Genomic DNA, 19,542 nt, shown 5'->3' with positions numbered 1-19,542 from the left:
TTTCTTTTTTTTTTTTTTTTTTTTTTTTCCCCTGACTCCTCCTGTAGCCACACTGACTCACACTCTGTTTTCAAGTTGGATTGCAAACAGGAATATGCTTCTTTTTGATAAACTGTTACTTTATGTTGCTTAATACTTGTTCAGCTCCAAAATAATCTGTATGGAATAAAGGCGTTAGCTGGGAATTTGGGTCTGAGAATAAAGATGATATAAAGAGTTTTGCTAACCTAATTTCTCATAAATAGTATCAGGGTATGTCATGGGCAAATAATGTCTTCACAAAAGGTTTATTTTGTCTAGCAGTTTGCTTATTAATTCAGTGTTTTCCAATAATTAACATTTACTGACAGTCATGTACTTTTTGATACAATATTTATTAGATACTTGATTTTGCAGTTTATGAAACATCTCACTTGAGAAAGGGATCAGAGATGTCAAACAACTGAATTTTTGTTCAGGGTCACACCTTCCTGAATCTGCCCGTGGCTTTAGGCTTTTCTGTGTTCTGACACATTGTATTTCTCTTTACTCATGGCAGAAGTCTCTGGTCTGTGTCTCTAGTGCTCATCTCACTGTGACCCTTTCTTTATGCTCAGGGGTAGGGTAGAGGCAAGTGTAGGCAACTTAAAGGTCTAAAGTTATGCTCAGACTTCCCTGGCTGCTCAGCGGTAAAAGAATCTGCCTTACACTTCAGGGATCGACATGGGGTTGATCCCTGGTCCAGGAAGATTCCAGATAAGCCCGCATGCTGCAACTAAGACCTGATGCAGCCAAGTTAATTAAAAAACTAAAACAAACAAACAAAAAGATTTAAAGTTATGGTACATTGTTTGCAATTTTATTTTTCAGAAGTGTGTTCAATTTAGGTTTTCTAAACTTAGAACGGGTAGTTGTTTAGTTATAATCAATAGTTACCATATTTTTCCAGCATCTACAGCAAAAACCTTGGAGTAAATATTATATATTAGGCTAATGAACTGACCTGTGAAACCCTTAAAACTTGGTGTTTAAACATATGTACCTTTTAAAAAAGTGCTGCAGCTACAGTTTAATTGCAGAAACTCTTAACTTGGGTCTGCTTTGGAAGCTCAGAGGTCAGGGACATTTTTTATTTTTCGTTCAATGATTTATCTATCACAAGTGCCTCGCACAGTGGCTCGTACATAAAGAGTTCAGTAAATATTTGTTGAATGAATGAATCTGTAGATACCTACTCCTTATCCTTCTGGAGTCAATGTGTCAGTCACTGGGAGCTGAGGCTATAAGGGTTGACACAAGATCCCCACCTTCAAGGAGTTTACATGTGCTGCAGGAGATGTACATATATGATTTTAGTTGACTGCTTATTTGCTTTTCCTCCAGCCTCTGACTACTTTGAGAGCAACATCTTGGTCTAATTTTTATAAGTTTTTATAAGCTTAGGCCAGTACCTGGCATGGGATAGGCACTGATTACGTTAATCAAATGAAAGAAAATTCTAATAGCCTTCATATATCTAATTCAAGTTAGTGTTTATGTTATAATTTTATCTTTCACTATAATGAACTCTCTCTGCTTGGTTTCTGTCTTGCTCATTTATTTATTTTGGATGTTAGTAATGAAGGAGACCTTTTACAGAAGGTTGTTTTGTTTTGTTTTTGACTCTGGTTGAAGTTGTATGCCAACGTAAAAGTACCCCCCTGTCTGAACTTACTCCCATTCTGCTGTAATCCAGTGGTGATCTAGAGGCTATGTCACTGTATGTTTCAAACATCAGCACTTTTGCATTTTGCCTTGACGCATGTCTGTCTGAGTACCGTCTTGGGTTGGTTACTCATTCACTTTAGGTCGTTATGCTTTCTACTGCCTGGAGCTCTGTGTTCCCTGGAGCCTTCGGCTATTTGTGCTCTCTTACAGTGTTTTAAGGATATCCTTTTTTTTTCCTTATGGTGTTTGATTAATGATTTATCCTAATGCTTCATGTTGATTTAAAAGATGACGAGAACTCCTGTCTACCGAAGATAAAAGTGTAGACATAAGAGAAGTTTATAAAAAGGCAGATGTTGCTCTAAGATCTCTATATTAGATAGCATGCCCAGTATGGAAGGCCTTTTTATTAAGTACATGGTAATTGACTCTATTTTCTCATTTCTAATTTTTTCATGTTTTCTTCTGGCTTCCCAGGTAGCTCAGTGGTAAAACATGGGTTCAGTCCCTTGGTGGGGAAGATCCCCTGGAGGAGGAAATGGCAACCCACTCCAGTATTCTTGCCTGGTGGGAAATCCCATGGACAGAGGAGCCTGGTGGACTACAGTCCGTGGGGTCGCGAAAGATCTGGACACGACTTAGTGACTGAGCAACACCAGCAGCATGCTTTCTTCGCTTCTTCTCAAAGCTTCGTGATTCTCAGGCAGCACTGCTTTAGATAAAGTGATTTACTGTAAAATAATATTCTTTGTAATTTTATTGTTTCGCTTTGGGAACTTTCTTTTTTCGCATTGTATGTGGTTTTCTGCACCTTTTCGGTTTTCTTTTCATTCTCCTTCTGAAAATCGTCCTCAGAGGGCTGTTTGTGTCCATCTGCTGGCGGGTAATGAGGTTTGGAGCAGCATACAGAGAGCACTCGCTGCCAAAAGTGTGTCCACTTTCTCTCCTACGTAGACTTTTAATATCACAATGGCGGCTGGGAAAGAGGGAGCTTAGATTTAGATTTCGAACAAAGAGTCGAGTGGACCTGTTCAGAAACAGAAACCGTGGCTGTTGTCATAGTGAGTACTTCTGTACACGCCGTGTGAAGGGAACGCCCAGCCTATGTGTGCGCATGCGTGTTGTCACACGCTTACCTTCATCTGTGTCTCTTGATGTGCGAGTAAGCGTTTGTGAAGAGGCTCTTAGCTGCAACATTCCTTAACTTTCCCAGGTTAAAAAAGAGAACTTGTGTCAGATCTGTCGCCATTTTGAGGCTGTGCTGTGATTTTTTTCCTGATCAGTATTTTACTGATCCTTAATAAGAGAAGCAAATTGATAGTTGACATGGCAGCTTTTCCAAGAAATTAATTGCTTGCTTATGTTTTATGGTGCAAATTTTTGATAATCAGTGTCGTACATGACTTACTCAAGTTTATTATATGTCATTAAATCTTGAGCTTTTTATTGTGGTAGTGGTACTTATTTCTTCTAATTTCTATTGCTGGTTTTCCTATATGTGAACAGTTTTAAAAGCCCTAATAGAGTTTAATTTCAAGATTCTCAATGAATTATGAAAACAGTTCTAGATTCTGTAGTTTCAGTTATGAGGTAGTCTGAATAGAGTATTTTTTGATGGTGATGCAGAGATTTTTAAAGCATAGTAATTCTGATTCCTTGATTTCTATTACAGTTGTTTTTTTAATTTTCAGTGTCCACAGAATTTATTAAAGGAAAGTGTAAATGGCTTTCTCTATATGCAGTATCATTTAAATAGGACTCCAAAATTATCATACTCAGAGCATTTATTTCTCTCATTAAAAGTAAAGTTATATACATTGAGCATTATTCTGTTAAGACATATTCTAGCAGTTTTGCCAGTAGCATTTCTAGTTTCCTTTAGACTTAGGGAATTAGGGATTTAGGGAAAACATTCTAGTTTAATCCCACTTCTTCTTCTTTGACCTAGCTAGGGGAATGATCACTCAGTCCTAAACTTTGGTTTATTTGTATTGAATTTTCTCACCTTCCCATTCCAGTGTCCTTTCAGAATTAATGATAAAGTCAGATGAAGTTAATACAGTCTTTTCAGGGATAACAATTATTTCTCCTTTATTTAAAGTGAAATTATTGAAAAGCCTCACCTATTGGAAACCACCAGAGGAACTTGCTCAACAATTTTGGTGGCATGAAAGCTAACACCTATAAATTACTCCTTGCTGACAAAGACTTACCAGCTTTTTGCATGGGGAAGTGAATAATTTGTAGGCCATAATTACTAAATTTGTAATTGCTTTTAAAAATGAAAAACTATTCAATAGAATATATATAGAAATATTGGGGATTTCCTTCCAAGATTAAAATGGAATTCTTAGATTTTATTGCAGGTGGATTCTTGACCAGCTGAGCCACAGGGAAGCCCTATGAAATATACAATTGAGAGTAATTCTAATCCTTTAACAAGCATAAATGATAAGATAGTTGGAATTTCATAAGGAACAGAACACAGATCTATTATAATAAAAATAATTTCCCAGATAAAACTTTCATGTATGCAACCGGGACTTCCTGGGGCTTATAGAGTTGGATTTTCTGTTTTTTATTTCTGCTCATATACTTTGATTCTCCTGTTTACCTCACACGTGCCTGATTGACATTATGATGCATTCGTGTGGAAATTATGAAAAGTTGTTTTCATGCAGCTGTCCTGTAGTTACAAAAGAACTTCACTGCGTGAAAAGCAAACATATCATTCAGCAGACAATGTTTAATCTGTTCAGGAGCCCAAACCTATTGCTGTTCAATGACAGAAGAAAGGAGAGGGATTAATTTGAAGATGCTTGTGCATGACATATGGTAATTTCTCCATAGGAAGGAAGTGTCAAACGGTGACCTCTAAATCTTAACATTGACCTCCAGTTGTAGAATGTGTGTGCCATACGGTCCTTTTGCTTTTCATGTGATAATTTAAGCTGAACCTTTTCCTGGTAACGTAACTTTTTGGGGTGGGTAGGGGTTGTTTCATCTATTGTATAAAGATGATAACAGTTTAGAATAAAAAGCATTCATATCATATTTTTTAAACTCTGAAGAGTGGAGCTATGTTAGGAGTCTTCCAATAAGAGTTAAGCATATTTAACTTAAAGTTGCTATAGTTTACAAGTTGGTATCATTTAAATTGAGTCTTTATAAATTGAGTGTAGAAAATTGAAATGATCTCAGTGAATGTTGGTTTGAGAGATTAAAAAATAGTTTAGACATAGCTTTAGAAAATAAATTGTTAGAAAAAATATAATTGACAATCTGTAGACCAAAATAAACTTTTCATTATGTGATACATTTTAAAAATTGAATTACATTTTTGACGATTCTTAATATGTCTGTTTTCATAATCTCTTGTAGCCTTAGTTATTTTAGAACTGCTTTTTATATTAGGTGTCACATCATTCAACTATAAATAGCTTTTGGTTTGAGTTACACTGTGATTGCTATTCTATAAAATATATCATTTTACTGCCATGATCCTTAATAATCATACCTTTCTGATTAAAACATCATTTTCAGTTCTACATTTATTATGTTTTGCCCACTTTGTTTTTCATTCTTCACTAATACTGAGCTTTTTTCCAGAAACCGCTGTACCTCAATTCTCTCCTCTTTATTTCTTCTGTTTCCTCTGCAAGTGGCTGCGCCTGTCGTTTCCGCGCGGTCTGAGGCTGATCAGTCTGGCTCTGACCCTGCTTCCACTCCTGCTTTACATACCTGTTTCTTAGTAAATGAAGGTATTCTCTCTCAACTTTCTAACAACTTTCTTCCAATTCTGTGCTTTATTCTAATATGACATGTCCTTTTTACCGAGTTTATACATTCATCTGCTTTGTTATGTATGAGATCCTAAGTTTCCATTTTCTAACTTGATTCGCTAATGCCAATAAGGGTCGGTTATAGAAAGGTAATGTGATTCCTGGCTGGTAGAAGCTGTGTTTCCTGTAATCTAGAGTGCTGTTAAAGAAGTGCAAAGATGCTAATCTTTGATATGAAATTAGGCTTGAAGAAGGGGATTGATTTGCATGATGGTGTTTGCCCTGTGGTTTCTGGTGTTAGAGCTAATTATTTTATTTTCCTTGTATTATTATTCAGTGCCAGATAGACTTGGTTCTCTGTACACAGCATGTGCCCTGGTTAGAGGGGAAAGAAAGTATTTTTGGAGCTCTGAGAATGTGAATGGAATCCACAAATATTTATTCCCCAAGAGCCATGGAGGATTATTTATACTAATTGGAAGCTTGGTGGAATTTGTGAGCTCTCAATTATATCCTCTCTCTTCATTCTGGGTTCAATCTTCACCAGTTTGTATGATATAAAAATGAATAAATTTACAGAATCTCATATGTAACCCAGGATGATTCTGACTCTTCAGTAAAAGCAATAATACTAGTCTATTCAAACGGAAAGAAAGATACAGTAAATATAAGGTACAGAATCCGTGTTCTAAATACCATTTCTTTGGGAAAAAAACATGGAAACTTAAGAGTAGAACTCATTTTTTTTTTGTCGTGTTTCCCCATCATAGACCTGAACTAAGGTTGTATGTTAAGACTGGATTTTGGCAACAATAATTAGGGTCATATTTGTTAAGCTATTGTAAAAGGTGGAGACTTGTTAATTCAAAAATAAGCTACTGACTTTGGACCATGGTGAGAATCAATCTTCATATTAAAGTTTGATTCATAAATATACTTCATACCTTCATGAGATATTAAAACTTAGAAGTTTAGGTAGTAATTTGTTTATATATATACATATGTATACATATGTGTGTATATATATTCCTCTGTTGAAAATAAATTATAATCTAAAATGTATGTGTTTATCACCTTAATGAATATAAGTATATATTCTCAGTTGTTGAGAATTTCCTTACTGAAAGGATTCATGTTTACATAGGTGCCTTGCCACTTCCCCCGCCCCCCGACCCTGTCTCTCTTGCATTTTTCACCCTCTTTTTAACAATCCCAAAAATGATTTTGAATTTTATGGCTTTTGTTGTTGCAGTGTAAGAATACTATAGCTTAGATTATTTCAAAACGCTGATTTGCTAAAATTCTGTATTTACAGGTAACTCTCCTTGTAATATGGGCATCTTTAGTGGCTCAGACGGTAAAGCGTCTGCCCACAATGCACGAGACCTGGGTTCGATTCCTGGATCAGGAAGATCCCCTGGAGAAGGAAATGGCAATCCACTCCAGCACTCTTGCCTGGAAAATCCCATGGATGGAGGAGCCTGATAGGCTACAGTCCATGGGGTCGCAAAGAGTCAGACACAACTGAGCGACTTCACTTTAAAATAGGGTGGAAATGATTATTTGAGAATGTCTGGATACTAGTACTGTTAAATACGGTAGTGGTTTCCATTGTTTCTTGTGTTTATATTAATATCATCAATTTCCATATTATAGAATAGAATTTTGGAAAAAATGACTTTTATTCCCATAGGTTAGAGTTGATGATACTTAAAATTTTATAAATTTTAGATTAAGTTTTTATCTTGGAGGATATAGGAATTCATTTTTTCCTCTCAAAATTGGTGTTACTTACTTCAGTTACCACTGTGGCTAAACTTCTGAATCATTTTGTAAGAAAAGGGATCAATAAGTACCTTTATTAAAGACCCTCTAACAGAGAAAGGAAGACATCTCTGTTGACTGATACGATGGTAGCACCAGATAGCCAGGCCTTAAGTGACACGAACCTATCTGTGGCTATCTGCGTGAATGCCCTTTTAACTGTCCGTAGGTTCAGAACTAGAGCTCTAGCTCAGCTCTAAACCTGAACATAATGTCTTATTTTAGAGGGGCTGTTTACAAAGGTGTTTTTCTTGTGGAGTTTGTATATACTTACTGTGGAAATTTATTTTTATTTGTTTTAAAACTTTGAGAGTTCTTAGAGCTGAAATTAGAGATGACATCTGTTTAAAGGTGAGATGCATTTATTGTGTCTTTGCACAAAATATCTAATAATAAATTGAAATCATGACGTAATTGAGCAGATCTGCCCTTTTGGTTTAGGCTTGGTATACTTGCATATAGAAAACTATCTGCATTGGGAAATATGAAGTGTCTGTAATTGGTTACCTTTTAACAGGATGGAGTCAGCTGGCTGCCATGCACTGTGTTATGCTGCCAGACCTGCTGGGATTGGACAAGTTCAGGCCCCCGCTCCTAGAGATGCTGGCTCGGAGATGGCAGGATCGATGCTTGGAGGTAATATTGTGGTGATATGGATAGAAAACGAAAACACTTAAAAGGCACTGGACAAGTATAAATTTGAAGCAAAATGTTTTGCTTATCTAGCTTCTTATCACCTGTTTGTTATGTGATAGAAAATGTGGATCCAGTGATTCTAAAAAGTAATGTTTCAGTTTGCATATTTGTTTCCTTTTTTTTAACCCAGTGAATATTTGATAAAACTTTTATATACTTGTGGAACAATTTCTTAAGTGGTGATTTCTATACAGATCATACACATACATGCACACAGACATAATACTTATAATCCACCTCTCCACAAATCGCAGTTTCAGGTGTTAATAGAATCACATCCATCAAATCCTGAGTGAATAACCACAGTCCAGTGGAAGGTCCTGTGTTAGAAGAGAAGGGGAAGGTCTCTGGAATTGGAAGAGACCTGGGTTTAAGTATCAGTTCTGCCAATTATTAACTTTGTGACCCTGGGCAATTTACTTAACCTATTTGAAGCTCATTTGTTAAAGTAGGGATAATAATCTAGTCCTCGCGGGATTGCTGTCAGGATCAAATAAGATAATGCAAGTAGAACAGTAAGGACAGAGCTTGACACATGGGTAGGAGCTCAGTAAATGGTAGCCTTTTTTTTGTATTAATAGACTTATGTGATATTAGATATGGCTCAGAATATAATATCACCAGAGACCTGGAAATGTTTCATGGGGATTTTGCTTCTTATAGCAGTTGAATATAGCTATAGCAGTTTATGCCAGTCAGGATTTTTAATTGACCAAATTTAGTGACATTTTGCCTCTTTCCTGATCTCCGTTCCCTCACCTCCAAGTAGAATTGCAGCATACTGAAATTTTCAGTTTTGCATTTAAATGGTGTTTGAATTCACTTCTGAAGTTATAATGAAAAACAATTTTTATTTTAATTAACAGACCCTACTGAGTTATCTTTTCAGTTGTGAATAGTTAATAAGTTGATTGGTACGTAACCTGACAGTTGCCTGGTGTCACTGAACCGCTGCCTGTAACACTTTGGCCAAAATAAAGCAAAACTAAAGTCAAGCTATGAAGTAAAAGTGTGTGCCACATTGAAAGAAAAATTGAGATAATACAACTTTGAAAAATAGTTTCCTTTTATAGAGCTAATGTCATTTCACAGGAATTTATTTCCTTGCTTGTTAAAAGTATATTGTTTAAGCCTGTCTTAGGTATTCATGAATTGTGTGAAACATACATGTTTGTGTAAACAATACCTATTTAGCATTATAATAGAAAGAAATCCACTAGACAGTTGTGTGAAACATATATGTGTGTGTAAATAGTACCTATTTAGCATTATAATAGTAAGAAATCCACTAGACAAGGTTATATTTCTTCAACAGTTAATACTTCTAACTGATTTTTCTAAACAATATTTACATGGAAATTTAAAAAATTGAAAATGCCAAATTAAAAGTACAAGAATATTTTTTGTGCAAGCTTCGGAAAATGAAGTTTTAAGACAAAACTGATTAAGTGTTCAAACATTGTTCTATTAATGTTAAGGAATTTTTTTTGAACTTTTTATTTTTTGATGGGATATAGCCAGTTAGCAATGTTGTGGTAGTTTTAGGTACAGCAAAGGGACTCGGCCTTACATATACGTGTATCCTGTGTTAAAAGCGTATTTAAGTGAGATAATTAATTGAAATATCTTTGATTTGCTTGTATCCAATTTATTCTACTTTATTAGCACTACAACACACTTCAGTGTAGTGTTTCCCGTGTAAATAAATGTGGTTTGTGTATTTTCTAGCTTTCTTTCATCACGAACTTGCTAATGTTGAAACACCTCACCCACTGGTCTGCTTCCTTTCTTTGCACTTGGGTCTGTGGTTTTAGGTCAGAGAAGCTGCACAGGCCCTGCTTCTAGCCGAACTGAGAAGAATTGAGCAGGCGGGACGGAAGGAGGCCATTGATACCTGGGCTCCTTACTTACCTCAGTACATGGACCACGTCATATCACGTAAGAGCTCACGCTTTGCTACAGAGCTTTTCATGCATGTGTAAGGGAAGTACCAAGACTCACAATTCTGCTTGCTACTACCTCAACAAAAGTGAATCATTGACCTTCAGGTGAAAACAGGGATCCTCAAATTCTGCTCATTGATTTTCTGAATCCTTATAGTTTGGAGTTTGTTTGTTTTTTTTAAGCGAAAAATTATGTAAATATAGAAATATTCACCAATGGACTGACCCCTTATAAAGTTAATCCTTAATTGAAAATTCTACCCTATTTAACACTAGCATCTGTCTCTGCCCATTTCATTACAATAATTGTGGATACCAACTTGTTAGATATTGATCTGATAATATGCAAGTGCAAATAAGAGGCAGATCCTTTCTAAGTAAAGGTTGGAATTGTGAATGCTTAAGAATTATCTGGTAGATTTAGACCAGTGTTCTATGGGAAAAGAGAAAATTAGCAAGGATTTTGACTGAAGATTCTTTCAAAAGAGTATAAAATCAATGGATTAGGAAACGTCTTGGGGAAAATTGTTGAAATTCTGAAATAGTTTTTGTAAAATCTTTGCAATCAGACTTCCCCGATGGCCCCGTGGTAAGGACTCCATCTTGCAACACAGGGAATGCTGGTTCGATCCCTGGTACAAGAAGATCACACATGTCGTGGGGCAGCTAAGCCATGAGCCTCACTGTGGGCTAACACCCAACACAACCAAGTAAATAAATGAATATTAAAAAAAAACACATTGCAATCATGCTGCTAGGTCAGAAGTGCTCTGAAGAAAAGTTATAGTGGGCTATGATAATTTTTTTCTTATTAGGAAAAATATCCTTCATTCTCAACTTATCATTTAATCCATTCTTTATTCTCCTAAAGAAGAATTCAGAATTAAAATGTTTAACCTGTTATATTGTGTATAAGATAAAATAGATCAGTTTCACTTTTTTTTTTTTTTTAATGATGAAGTCTCAATGAAAGTTTGAAAAAGGCTTTTTTACTGTGAACATTTGTCCTGGGCTTCAGGTGCTTTCCTTTTAAGTAGCCTTTTGTCAGTACCAGTTATTGTTGATGAGATACTCATTGCACATGTCAGGACAGACAGTATATGATTGTATAACACAGACAAGAAAAACAGAATTTGAAAGGATTGTAACTGTTATATCTGGTGTAACTCTACCAGATGTTTGCCAGTGGTGACTACACTGGTTGTTTGATTAAGTGTGTAAGCTTGGACACTTGACCCTTTTCTTCCTCAGTTTTGTCACAGATTAAATGAAGATGATATAGTAAGACTTTATGGGATAATTGGAGAAGGCAATGGCACCCCACTCCAGTACTCTTGCCTGGAAAATCCCATGGAGAGAGGAGCCTGGTAGGCTGCAGTCCATGGGGTCTCGAAGAGTCGGACACGACTGAGCGACTTCACTTTCACTTTCCACTTTCATGCATTGGAGAAGGAAATGGCAACCCACTCCAGTGTTCTTGCCTGGAGAATCCCAGGGATGGCGGAGCCTGGTGGGCTGCCGTCTATGGGGTCGCACAGAGTCAGACACGACTGAAGCGACTTAGTAGTAGTAGTACGGGATAATTTGAGTATGTAATGAGTGTATCTTGGATAAGCTCAGGGAACTGTACCTAAGCCATTGTAAGCTCTATATTTTTCTTAAATAAATACATTTATAATCTATAAAAGTACAAATATATACCTCACATATAACCAGAATATCACACATGAACAGCTCTTGTTAAATTCTTTAATCTTTTATTTTATTTACATAAATGATACAGACTTTTTGGCCTACTGGGAATTTTTCTGTTTTAATAAAAAGAAGTTAAAAATCCCAGAGTCTTTAGGCAATGGACTCTATATAATGTATTAGCTTTAAAGTTCTTACTGAAATATGTATAGGTTAAAAAATCTGTAGAATATTTAAAAAATTGGGATGAAAGCAGTCTGGCACAGTGCTCCTTGTTCAGCAATTTATAGCTGTTAACTTCTAATATTCCAGGAAATAGAATTAGCTCTTCAGCTCATCATGAACCTATTGAATATAAGATCCTGATATTTCAGGACAAACTATGAATATAGTTCTGTACAGTAGATTGAAGGTGAAACTAAAGAGCAAATTGCTAGAGATTCTTGTAAAAGGAGAACAATATGGACATTAGGAAATATTGAGAAACGTTTTCAAGAAATCTTTATTTATAATAGCGGGAGACGAATTACAGAATAATAAATAAACGGGAAGCTGTTATAGAAGGAGGTATGGGGCCCAGACCTAAATGCAGATAGGGTAGGAATAAAAGACAATTCTAACCCTTAATTACAGACTGCATATAAAAGTCTAAGAAAAACATTAAAGGTTAGTACAGGTTCATGACGGTTTGGCTAGAGAAATGCCATTAGCGGTGGTGGTGGATGCTATTTTATTTTATCTTTCCTGGAAAGAAGAGATGGTTCTAATCATTGTTTAATACACACAAGCTAGATTGTTCTTGTGTCAAATTTAAACCTTTCCATTTATGTAAATAAAAGTCCTTGGTATTTAGTAACAGCATTTAGGAGTACTTTATAAATTAACTGAATGCTGACTTACTTAAAACTTTAATATTATCATTTACTGTAAAATTGTATTTTTAGTGAAAGAATAAACAAATATGCATTCTACATGTAACTAAAGCGTCTCACACTAACAACTCCTGCTATAGTAATCTATTCTGGAACTTTTACACTGACTGAGTGTAAAATTAGTTTTAGTTTGCTTTCCCAAGAGCTTTCTGTTTTAATAAAAGGATTTCAATCTAAAGGAGTGGGGATTGTGAACGTGTGAAAGGAGAAGAAAGCATACAACAAATGAGGAATGGCCACATAGGGCTGCTGAGCAGATTTGCCGTCCGAAGGGATCAAAGGTTACGGAGCCAGCTGGTGGACAGCCCACACCTGCCGTAAACGTGCTCGTGGTGAAATTGCTTCCACCATTGTCGTTAATGTGTGAGGAATGATGGTTGTGGCAAGTTACAGCGGAAAGCAGTCTTTTCGAAACCTAAAACCTCTTTCCAGCATAGAAATCTATTTAATCACTAAAGTAGGTAAAATGTTAAGCAATACATCTGGTAAACACACCACACATCAAATATTTTCTTATAATTGAATCAGCCGAGCGTTCAAACATATGCAATAATGGCCTAAACGATTTTAGCAGCTTCTAAGTTATGACTGAGCTGGGTCATAATTTGGAGTTATGATAGCTAAAGAGTCCCTCTCTGTTAGATATTTGTCTGAAACTCAGGAACTGCTTTTAGCTGAAGAGCAGAAGGTTACACCGCGCTAATGGCCCTTCCTTTTAGAGATCTGGAGTCTGGGGCTAGTCACTTCAAGTGGGAAGGAACTTGTTCTGACTCTGCACTCAGTAGGTGATTGAGCTGTGACTTAGATGACCGCTCAACTCAACTGGTCATCGCTGACTGGGGTCTTCTGGGGTTTTATTTAGGTACATTCGGCAATAAGAGCCTTTTGCAGGTTTGTTTGAGAGTCTGAGGAAAGCAGTGGGCCGGAAGCCAGTTTCTTAGAACTGTTGAGGGTAGTGAAGGAAAAACGCTTGCAAAGCAGACAGCGCAGCACGTCACACGTGCAGTGAGTGCACGTTGACTGTCCCCTTCCTTTCCTGGTGTTGGTATAGTTGTGTCCTCCTCATTGTCACCACCTCAGAATTCACTCTAATTCATATTGCCCTGGGATTCTGGATGGTAGAATGGGAATCCCTGGGGAGGAAAAAGGAAAAAAGTGCTCTGTCTTAACTGAAAATCCAGTTCACAAGTTTCTATAAAATCCGAGTCCTAATTGAGTGACAGGAGATTTTTGCTTCTGACAATGGAGCTGTGTCCTTGAACCTATTAGGAAACATTTTATCCCATACAGCAATGCAAGCAGGGTATAAACTTTTAAAATGCTTTTTTAAAAAATGATATTTATTTATTTATTATTTATTTATGCCTGTCCTGGGTCTCCATCGCAGTGAGGGCTTTTTCTCTAGTTTTGGAGAGCGGGGGCTACTCTCGATGAGGTGGGCAGGCTTCTCGTTGCAGAGGCTTCTCGTTGCAGAGTGTGGGTCCTAGGCGCGTGGGCTTCGGTAGTTGTGGCTCCTGGGCTCCAGGGTCCAGGCTCAGTAGTTGTGGTGCCTGGGCTGAGTTGCTTCTCCACCTGTGGAGTGTTCCTGGACGAGGGATTGAACCCATGTCCCCTGCATTGGCAGGTGGACTCTTTACCACTGCACCACCCGGGGAGCCCCAGGTGTAAACTTTTGATACCTACTTTCTGATGGAAAAATAGAGGATAAGTGCACGATGATTCTTACTTTGGTAGCGGGACCAGAAATAGAAATCCTGCATCTGTTCTTGTGATAGTAATGTAAATATTACAAGTATTAATATTTTCTGAGTTATCACTCTTCTCTCTTTTTTAAAGTGTTTTGAAACGCCTAAAAAAATCCTGCTGATAATTCTTACTAAGGACAGATTTCTGGTATTTTGTGAAACTGTTATATTATGATGCAGGTGAAGATAGAATGTTATGAATTGTCTCAGATTTATTTTGAAGGGAAAATATCTTGTCGCACCTAATTGTACGTATTTCTTATTTGTGACATTCTGCGTGTAGCATTCTGATGATTGACTTTTATTTTTCTTGAGGTCAAGCACCTGCTAGTGTATGAAACACACCCACACTTGCCCTTCGTTCGGGCAGTGACCGCTCTGAGGCAAATGCTGATGGTTCCTGATTTCCTTTGGCCTGTGAAGCAGGGTGACCTTACAGGGTATAAGGTCACAAGTGTAATTATTTCTCGTACGTTGTGTTCTGCTTACTCACCGTGGCTCATCACTTCTTTTAATTTCAGGAACGTTAGACCCATAAAAGTTATGACCATTATATAAATCAAAATCTTTTCCAAAGAGGGTGCTATTGTAATTTTATGCAGTTATGGCCAGTGTAGTATTAATTTGCAAATTTATCATCTCAGATATTGATAGAAGGATGTGTAACACATCGTGCTTAATATGTATTGATGTCATCAGAAAGAACAATCCTTTGTTCTTATTGAGTCCCTGCCTTTTTAGCTTCCTTTTGTGTTAAGGTTACCAGGGTTAGGCTCGTCTTTTTATCCCCCTTGGAAACAGAATAGGGTTTCTTTGTTCAATGAAAGACACTCCTAGTAAAGGTTTTGGGTTTGACTGTCAACAAGCCACGATCTAGTACCTATTTTTACCTGGGATTGCAGTCACGTTTCTGATGATTATAAAGTAGTGGTCATTCTGAGCACAAACGTGGATGGACCATCAATATACAAGAAGGTAAGATGGAACCGTATATTACAGAGGCGCTGGCAGACTCTACTGTAGCTGGAAAAGTGAGTATTAGTGCATCCTCTGGTAGGCAGATACTTTCAGGGTTTGCTGGTGGGGAGAGGATGGGGAAAAGGATAGGGAGGGGTTTGCTAAATATGATTTAAATGAATCTCTCCACCCCTCCCCTGCCCCTAAGAGGCCGTAAAAAACACAGCACTCCTTCCTTCTGTTTTCTTTATGTCTCAGTTGTTTAGAATTCTCTAAGACTCTTCTTAGGAATGATTTCTAGATAACTGAAGGTTTCAAAATCACTAGAGGCTCAGATTCTAAAAAAAGAAAAAAGATCAACTCTTTGTGATGAAATACTTTAAAATGTGTTTGGCTTAGTGAACATCTTCTTGGTAGCCAGGATTATTGTTTTGGCCCAGGTTGTAAAATGATTACTGAAGAGAGTGGACTTAGCTGAAAATAAGCACCCAGACTGCTATGCCTTTTGCATTTTGTATTCTGTTTTTAAAAATATTTTTCTTTCTCCTCTTTTGGTCTAGTAATTGGTACCGGTTTTATTACTATTGGGCTGTTTTTATCTAACCCCTAGTAGCTTTGCCATTTCCAGAGTTCTGAGGTGTACAGAATCCAGGTTACCAAACTTATTTCAGCTCAATTTAGAATAAGAGTAAACTGGTTGAGAATAAGGTCTCTCTGATGAACCCCTCCCCCCAAGTTTTAGTGTAGGTACTTTGCGGGGTCTCCCACACAGGGAGTGGGGTCTCACTTTCTGCTCACTTGACTGCTTTCTCAGGTCTTCTGTGCCATTCTCCATATACTGTCTTTTGGGGAAATATATTCTAATTAAATTTGGGGAAAGATAGGGGAAATCATTTGGTTGTTCATAAAGAAGTAATAATTCTAAAAAGACCCCTTTTGTAATTAATGTCTGTTTTGTAAATCAGCTGAAAGTGAAGCATGAGCTTTCCTGAGTTGGAAATGATTGCACATTGTGGTTAGAAAGGGAAAGTAGTAACTGTGCCCAAGTGATGTACATGAAAAGTACTTCATGTGCGGTGGGAATTCCTGTATTGTGAGCCAGAGAGGGTTTGTCTTAAGACAACCTGTATTATGCACAGTGCCATGTGGTTGTAACGTGTCTATGTGCAGCGGTTTCACTGAGACCTGAGGGATTTGTTTCTCTTTCTTCTTCCAGAGTGCCAGAGCTGTTGAGCTTAATTTTAAGTACTTTAGACTGATCATGTATTTAAGAGCATTAAACTGTTCTCCTTATCTATATTTGACTACTCACCAAAGAGAATAAAGAGAAATTTCTTCTTAATTGGTCACAGCTATACAGGATAATCCTTTCGTTTCTCGAGTTCTTTGACTTAATATTTAAATTTAAATATTACTATTTAATATTTTGGGTAATTTTCCTACATCATTTGAACACATTTTGGAAATTGGAGGAGTAAAGTGGTAAATTAAAAATGAAAGCATTGTTGAATTGACTGGTTATTTAGACCTTACTGCTGAAGCAATAGGCAATAAACAGAAAACTCCATTACCAAGTAAGGCTGGGGTTAGGCATGCCACAGGATGAAGATTGGTCAAGTCCTCTGTAAAAGAGGCTCCAACAGTGTAGCCAGCAGTCTGATTTCAGGTTGTCAGTAGGAGCCTGGTGACAATTAATAAGCATGTTAAATGTAGAGCAAAACAGGGAGTGGAGCAGAAGGAAATTCAATGATTTGTTCCTTGGTGGACAGTGAGGAAGTCAGGGGATTCCATCAGGCCTAGGGCTTCTTGCCTCCTTCCTTCTCAAATATTCCAGACAGGGAACCCTGGTTATCCACTGGCTCCTGTGGAAAAGCTTCCGGAGTGGAAAGGATTTGAAATAATTTTAGCTATTTTCTCATGCCCTCTCCTTTTCCTCTTTGAGCAGTTTCCTGTTCTTCCTCCCTTCAGTACAATTCTGCTGAAGTTGTAGTCAGTGGTTAGGCCCTTATGAGGTACAGCTGCCTTTCTTTGAGGAATTTGTATACTTCCTACCTGCTTTAAGAAGTTGAAGGTACTTAAGCCTGTGCAGATGACTTAGAAAAACTCAGCCAACCAGTGACACACTATTGTACAAAAGTGGTGTTGAAATGGAAATGCCTGCTATACCTTTAGCGGAGGTTCTAGTGGCCTTTGCTGTAATAAATGACCTAATCTTAGTTGCTCTGAAGAGTATGATATTGATTTGTGCCATTAGTCTCTTGCTGATTTGCTGAAGAACAAAACTGTGTAATGCTAATGGAAATAAAGTACAAAACACTGCACATGAATCCTGGAGCATGTCTTTGTAATAGAACAAGTGTCTAGTAAGTTTGAGTATGAATTTTCTTTATCCTAGTACAGCTTGTTTCAGTACAGACACTTAGAGTCCTGCTTAACTTGCTTTTACAGGGCAAGCAGCTGAATTGGTGATCTGGTGATGTTTTAGATCTTAAGATATTGAATACGCATGAACAAATCCATCCTGGATGGGATGTGAGACGTTTACACTTTTACAGCATATTTCTAATTTTATTATCACTTTATATTGACTAGATATTATGTATAATTACATTGTTTTTAGTATTTTAGTTCAAAGCCTTGCTATGATCCATATGAGACAGAATAGATCTTATAGTTGGGAAGGAAAACAGTGAAGTTATTATAAGAAAATAATATGAACCTATTTTACCTGTAATATTTATATTGTAATGGAAAAAGGTCGATTTTGTTCTAGTGTTGTTTGTAAATTCTTGGATTAAAATGATCAAATTATGCTAAAATATTTTTTGCCTAATTCATTCTCCTTCCTGTTCTCTGCTTTTTTGGGGAAGAATGGTATTTTATTTTTCTTAGTAATATTGTCCCAATGATTTAGTACATCTACTGTCTTTTTATTAAGCAGATTTTGATATAATAAGTATATTAAATGTGTTTTAATATTTATAAATGGTTTCACTGTGCATGACATTTGCAGACTTGGTTAATATTTTAGCACCTCTAGTACACAGACATAAAGAAAAAAATTTGTTTTATTGGTTTGAGCACCCGAATTGACCCCAGCAAGATTGAGATTGATCTGGTTTCTCCCAGCCTGTTAAATGCCAATCCAGTCATCTGTAACAGTACTTAGTATTTTTGTAAGTTTTCTATACATATTTTCTGTGTTTGTTCTATGAAACTGACGCATCACTTGAAGAGATTTTCCTTGCTTGATTCAGAGATGAAAGCAACCACCTATTTTATTGCTTTTCGTTTTAAAAAATTGTTTCTGCAGTTCTTGTCACTGCTATAACCATTCTAATCAAAGGACTTTGCATTTCACTAGGAAAGGATGATGAGACAGACTTACATTTGAAATGTGTACGTGGACAAGTGCACTCAGCTTTGGGGAAGAAAATGGAGGAGGAACGATGGGTCTCACTGAATATTCCCACTGATTTTTTAAGAAATGTATTTAAACTACATCCCTCTGATAATTAAACATCATTAAACAAGTATTAAACAAGTTCTGGCATAGTTTGTGGATACAGAGACAGAAATTGTAGCCTGTTTTTGAGATATTTTTCCGTTAAGGCATTAAGTAAAGAAGGCTTTTTCTTAGAAGGAAATGGCAACCCACTCCAGTATTCTTGCCTGGAGAATCCCAGGGATAGGGGAGCCTGGTGGGCTGCCATCTATGGGGTTGCACAGAGTCGAACACGACTGAAGCGACTCAGCAGCAGCAGCAGCAGCAGGTCTTACTCAGATCTTATTTTATTTTGTTGTTTCATTTTGTTTTGATTTTCGCTTGCTTTTTTTTCTCCTAAAGCAAGGGTTAGTCTTCAAGACAAAGAATACCAAAGTCAGAGGAGCTAACCTAGGAGTTAATCTCTAAAGCTGGGTGATGGGTAGAGGAGTAGGCATTTATAGTCTTAATCTAAAGTGTCAGGGTGCTTTTCTTAAAGTACTTACATAGGGTTAAAAGTGACCACACAATCTTGGGTATAACCTGTTTTAAGGTATGATTGGGGTTCTGAGACCATCCCAAGCTCTCCCATATAGAATTTGGATGGGAAATTGGAACCAGAAGCCTTTCCTGTCCCATTTCATCACTGTCCACTTCTCTGAAGAAGAACTTCAAGCACAGTACTCTCGAAGGGTAAAGGGGGAGGTAGTCGGGGTGAGTTTCAGATAAGAATCTGTATCCATTAACTGTGTACTTTCCCAATCACGTGACACTAATTTGGGCAAAAAATACCATTCTCCA

The 19,542-nt window shown here is 37.0% G+C and overlaps 1 protein-coding gene across 1 annotated transcript in view; it reads left to right on the top strand.

The window, feature by feature from the left end:
* Window positions 1-19,542, top strand: part of WDR7 (WD repeat domain 7) — a 353,677-nt gene that overhangs the window by 108,611 nt on the left and 225,524 nt on the right. The window contains exons 17-19 of the mRNA XM_010854831.1: window positions 5,349-5,447; window positions 7,810-7,928; window positions 9,803-9,926. Coding sequence (XP_010853133.1) covers window positions 5,349-5,447; window positions 7,810-7,928; window positions 9,803-9,926 — 342 coding nt within the window. The remainder of the gene's footprint in view (window positions 1-5,348; window positions 5,448-7,809; window positions 7,929-9,802; window positions 9,927-19,542) is intronic.

This window comes from Bison bison, unplaced genomic scaffold (assembly GCF_000754665.1).
Source record: "Bison bison bison isolate TAMUID 2011002044 unplaced genomic scaffold, Bison_UMD1.0 scf7180017864349, whole genome shotgun sequence".
Lineage (NCBI taxonomy): Eukaryota > Metazoa > Chordata > Mammalia > Artiodactyla > Bovidae > Bison > Bison bison.
Note: the sequence above shows the minus strand (reverse complement) of the source record. Positions and strands in the feature narration are given on the sequence as shown.